Source organism: Lolium rigidum, chromosome 3, assembly GCF_022539505.1.
Source record: "Lolium rigidum isolate FL_2022 chromosome 3, APGP_CSIRO_Lrig_0.1, whole genome shotgun sequence".
Lineage (NCBI taxonomy): Eukaryota > Viridiplantae > Streptophyta > Magnoliopsida > Poales > Poaceae > Lolium > Lolium rigidum.
Window position 1 is genome coordinate 59,923,219 of NC_061510.1, and position 6,000 is coordinate 59,929,218.

A 6,000-nucleotide genomic window follows, 5' to 3' on the forward strand; every position below is an offset into this window, starting at 1 on the left:
ATACTCTACTCATGTCAGTGGTATTAAAGTCGCCATTCAGTCTAAAATCTCACACATACACTTGAAGTATATAACAAAATCCTGGCTTATTTTGTCTTACCATCATGGGTTTAGCATTCACAATTTCACATTCTTTGCCCCACTCATCAACATACACGAAAGACAAGAGTCAACTATATAGAACACTAGCAGAAGAATTGGTTAGCAGCCACATGGTCAAACAATAGAGACGAAAAAGTGCAGGACGTTCTCAGAAATTGCAAGGAATTCTCAAGGACTGCACATACTAGTCTTCATTTTGGCCATGAATTTCATTGGCAAACGTTCTAAGAAATTGTGTCCTTGCTGTCACTTCTAAGTATCTGCTCAATAGACCAGGATTATCACGTTGTGGTCACATTTAAAACGAGTGACATGTTATAGTTCAGTACTGTAACTGCACGAGCTAAGTATTCCACACTGATTAACCATTCCCAATAATCACTTGGATTACATTAACGAATGTTTTGCACGTTATTATATCAGGAAAACACTGTTTGCTAACCATCTTCTCCAACACATCAATAGCCTGATCTAGACGTCCATACTTACAGAAATAACTGATAAAAATATTGTAGGCAGCTACATCAGGCTCACAAATTTGCATACAGGAATCATGCTTCAGACATATGCTTCACATTACATACAAGCAACTCCACTAATCCCCTTATCGGCACAAACATGCATCCTGTCCATTCTCATATTGCAAGAAATAGGAAACAGAGAAAAAAATGGAGGATTTACCTTCACTGGAGAGGAGGCTCCAACCGCAGGTGATCGTCGCCGGCCGCGGGTCGTGTAGGATGCGACCAGGAGAACCAACAGCGCTAGTCGGGGCAACGGAGCTTCGCTGTGGTCATAGCGACGTTGGGATAGTCGCCGCTCCCCGTGCGCAGCACAGCGACGCCGTGCCGCTCATCGCCTCCCTCATGCCGATCGCCAGATAAAGCCCCTCCGCAACGCCGGCGGCCAATCCGGTGCCCGAGATCCGCGCCGATTCGGCGGTGGGTACAAATGCTCGGCGAAGCCGCCCGCACAAGGAACCGGATCGGAGGGAGGCCGCCGCCGTCGAGACGTATTGGGGAAGGGGGCGGCGGAGGGGGTAGGTCTACTTCAGGATGTAATGGTGTCTGGAGGGGGCGAGGAGGCGGCGGCGCCGGAGTTGGGCAATGGACAGAGAGCGGCGGCGGCGGAACCTCCGGCAGGACCATCGCTGGAGAACGAGGATGGACAAGACAGGCTGCGATCGGTAGATCCTGGGCTGGACCAGTCTAATGGGCTGGGCCCGTCTACGTTTTTTTTTTTAAGGTGAGAAAATTCTCAGAGGTATGTAACGTACCTCTCCAGTTTTAGACTGTGGTATGACTATATTTTAGCCATTGATTGGACTGAAATTAATGGCTATAATTCATTTGAGGGTACCACAAAACAACCCATAATATATGCTCTTTAGCAGCAATCTCGCCAGATGAACATTTAAAAGTCTCTAAACAGATTTTGTTTTAGAAGACATAGTTGAGTCTACCTTGTCACAAAACTTCAATTTCAAACCTCATCCATGCATATGCAAATATAATTCTGCTGTTGATCGAATCTGAATTATTATTTTTGTGGCGCACTTGATGCATCTTGCTATTTCTTTTAAAACTTCTTGGACGCTATCCAGATAGGTTGCACACATTGCACATAGAAGATACATTTTATACGGGTACGCTCCAACATGATGACCACCAAAATCATACTTGCGCTGTTTGCCTACTATAAAATGTCTTAGATTTTGAAACACAGATAGTATATGTTAACCAAATCTGGAAAAATCACATTGTTTGCACATGTGTATAAAAGTATCTGCAATAAATTTTGGGGAGGTATACAATTTTACCATCTTTAAAATGTATCTTGTTACATCGATGCACATGCATGCCTTCCTTTTCTCTTGCTGAGGTAGGGCAGCTTGAGCAGTATACATATTCACACAAAATTATGAGATGAGTCGATTTGCTCTCTCTTGATTTTTATAGGAGGGCGTCGGTCTCAGAGTAAAAAATGACTTGAGACCGTACAACACCAGAAACTGCTGAAATTCATTTTCTTCTGAAACCATACAAGCAGGACAACACTCAGATTTGACGAAGCTGAAATTCCATGGTACGTGACTATATCAGTGGCCATGCGCAACTATAAGGCAACATATCAAATAATCTCTGAGAAACACAATAGTATTATCTCTGCACTTCCTGTAAATTCTAGCCACGGGCATTTCGCCCGAGATTGAAAATGGTTTCTTCAGGGTCAAAATTACTTCGATAAGGAGGCAAGTTTTTCTTGAACCAAGGTTTAACGTTCCCATGATTCGCTTATCTATACCCTTTCAGCTCTGAAGACAAGATCATTTGTACAGTAGCAATAGAGTTGAGACTTATTGCTGCTTCGTAGCTTGCCTTTCTGAAGAATAAAGCAGGTGAAAAATTGCAAGTCAAGGTTTGATGTGATGCAGAATGGCAAGACCTATTATTGCTATTTTCCTCGGCGATGAATCCCAAATTGGGTTTAGTAAATGCTACCTTTGTTTATGTAGAGATAGAGGGGCCTTCAAGCGAAGTCACCTGTGGTGCAATACACAGGCTGCCTTTGGAACCTTTGCTGCATCATGTGAAGGGACCAACAACTCTGCATTCGAACCTGGAACGACTTTCTGTTCCAATGGCACGAGCAATTGCACCTCCGAACCTGGAAGTTTGCGATCCTGATGGATCAAAATGTAAGCTTCCCGATGCAAAACAATCACCAAAAAACTTCAGTGGCAACAAACAATAGTATCCAAGATTCGGATAGTCAGATGTCAACTATATCTCTGCAAGGAAAATTAAATACTAACATACCTATTTTGCACGCACACGAAAGATCAACTTACAACTGTGATTTGGATCAGGTGAAATCTCTGGAGACAAAAGCACTAACGTGTTCCATGAGAAGCAAAATAGTGTACTAGCTAGCACTTTGAGAAACAGTGTGCTAACTAAATAACTGTCAATCCTTTGAATGAAATGATAAGAAAATAAATAATTAGTCAGTTGCAGAACAGTTAACTCCTGCATATAGATGCCAAAGTTCCGCACACGGATTAGTAGATATTACAACTTTTACAAGAAGAGAAGATGATGTAAACCGTGTGTATACTGTGCGAAAATATACTTCCTGGATAACTACCAAGCACCACTCATCCGGCGAGAGGAACAGGGATGGCACAAAATATGGTCTTACCACAGGTGCCTGTAGAAAAGAACAAATCATAAAAGTTCAGATCTGAGTTTAGTTTCTGCTAAATTGTCAGAAACAGTTATAATTGACTCTGAACTTGCTGTACCTCTTTGCATGAAGGTTCAGGAGCACCTTTGTTCAAGAGCCTCACCCAGGTGAGGGTTGTGTCCACGTAGCTGACGAGAGGAAAAAGCTGGAGGTAGAAGGTGATCTCACCCTGCACCTCGCGGAGCTCATCGGCGTGCCGCGACCCCATGAAGCACCGGTACAGGTACCCGCGGCCCTGGCAGGACCTGACGAGCAGCAGCGCACGCCGGAGCGTCTCCTCCAGCTGCTCCACCGGGTTCCTCGTCTCCGGCTGCTGCATCAGCTGCGCCGAGTGGAGCTGGTGCAGGAGATCGCCGATCATCTTGGCACGCCGAGCGAGCTGCAGGCAGGTGGATCTATTTCTGCGCACCATCTGCGCTGCCTCAGCGATCATCTTGATGAGCCCGTAGGCATCGACTCCTGCAAACTGCGCAACCATGGCAGCCTGACCAACTAGAGCCATCTCTTATCTTCCTTGGGTTCAGGATTTTGGAGTTGAGCTAGTGTCCCAACTCCCAAGAGAAGAATGAGGATGTTCAGTCTGGGAGAGCAAGGTCCAACTAGCCGCTCATAAAAAGGCCTTGGTTTGGTACAAGTGAAAACAGTGACTTTGACTAGTGTGGCCAATGGACTGGCGATCCAAAGTACTCCTGTTCAATGATTGATTTTTTTTTTAATACCTCGTTCATTGACGTTTGAACAAAGACAGCTTAAGATGGGTCCAAAGTTGGGCAGGTTCCTGGAAACTTCCAGCTTCTATGTATGCATGATTTGTAAGAAATGAGATTCTGCCCATGTGGAGAAGGGCGGCAGGTCATACATCACACATGGCCAATTATTCAAGGTTTGAATTTTCTCTTGACAGATATACTAAACAAACCATTTTCCATGGATTGTATGAGCAGCATTTAGAGATTGAAGTGATACTTGGACGAACCATCAGCCAGCACACATGGTAGAACTCTTCCACAAGGTTCCCATCTTCTGTGACGTCCATATTCATCTCCGCTGGAACCAGAGCTCATGAAAGAGACCTCTGGTCAGCTCACAGAGTATATGTACTCCTGGTCTCTGCTGTACCTGGATTTTCTTCCTTTATAAAGTGGACTCACTGGCCATGATAAATGCTATACAAATGCATTGGATGCACAAACTCAGTACAATAATGCACTGGGTGTACTTATTTTTGTATATATAAAAACCTGGTTTCAGAACTTTAATCCAGTACAAGCAAACTAGAAGAACTGCAATAATATTCATACAATAGAAAACCGAAAGTAAATGTACTGAAGGAGCAACCGTGGGAGTGGGACATTGCATGTATCTATATTGTGATCAGACAGAAGTATCTGAATGTGGCACAACTAGTTCAAACTCTTTCCCCCGCAGCACCAAAAATTATTCTTCTCATTGTAACCCAGACACCCAGTACTTGTTATCAAATTCTGCCGTCATCTGAAAAAACGGCAGACAGAGACAACGTCAAGTTACAATAAGAACATGATCCGAAGGTTAAAATTAAACAAGCATCCATAGAATCTTAGGATTTGTGCCGGGTGAGGTTAAACGGGCATGCACTCTGAGTAGGCTGAAGGTAAGTTCATAATGGAAAACTGATTATATTTGGTGTATAACCAACCAACCAAATATGCATTGCAAACATCGATAAAATAACTGAAACACTGAATTCAGATGCACATAGGCATACAACCTCAGAGTACAAGGCTAATGGAATTAATCCATCAACATTTCATCCAAACATATAAATTTCGATGCAATATCTGCACTACACTGTAACCTGATTGTACAGAGTCACACAACATAGAGAACTGGTGGTCCTGGTCTGCCCTTTGTTTACACTGAAGGGGCAAACTCTGTTCTGAGAAAGAACAGATGAAGGTTACTAATGCACACCTAACGAGCGAAGTGTTCTTAACATAGCCGAGTTTATCATCACACATAACAAAGTACATGGAGAAATCTACTAGCAAGACCTGTAATTCATGATGTGCGGAAGAAAAGATATTTTAAAACTATCTCCAAGCAAAATAAATATCTTCGTGCATCTCCAAAGAAAAACAATGTTGTTTGTATCTATATACCCAGCATATAGCAATTCTTGCTGTCTTGAGTCGGGACTGTATCAAAAATAGGTCTCAGAAAGTACATTATATGGTTATTATTTAACACTACTATTTATAACTCTTCTTCCATACAAGGAATTACAATACTAAATATCTTCGGTATAACGGTACATAAAAGTGTTTAATTTTTCTCGAACGGGCATCAAAATGGGCGTTTTATTTGATTGGATCCAGGCATCAAAATGGCTTTATAGCTTAACGCATGAATTACGAGTATGTTGAGGTACCTCTGAGCCTTCGGAAAAGAAGTGGCGATGCACCACTTGGGCTGGGGAAGAAGCCATGCTTGACAAGGCTTTCTTTGAACCAATGGCTGGTAATGCTCGAACGCCATGGCCCCCATCTGAGTTCCTCTAGCAAATTGCCGTTCATGTCATAATGGAACATGAAACTACTGAAAAAGTTAGAGTGACGGCAGACCAACATGTTTCTACTGTGCGGCAAGACCACACGCTGTACATATGCATGG

At 43.1% G+C, this 6,000-nt stretch overlaps 1 protein-coding gene across 1 annotated transcript; it reads right to left on the minus strand.

Moving 5' to 3' along the window:
* Positions 1–1,848: 1,848 nt before the first annotated feature.
* On the minus strand, positions 1,849–4,003 carry LOC124701663 (cell number regulator 13-like). Its single transcript, XM_047233760.1, has 3 exons — positions 3,407–4,003; positions 2,604–3,312; positions 1,849–2,484 (listed from the first exon to the last, which is right to left on the minus strand). Exons 1-2 carry the CDS (start codon positions 3,848–3,850, stop codon positions 3,106–3,108), a joined length of 651 nt encoding a protein of 216 aa, XP_047089716.1. The 5' UTR covers positions 3,851–4,003; the 3' UTR covers positions 1,849–2,484; positions 2,604–3,105.
* Between the last annotated feature and the right edge of the window lie 1,997 nt (positions 4,004–6,000).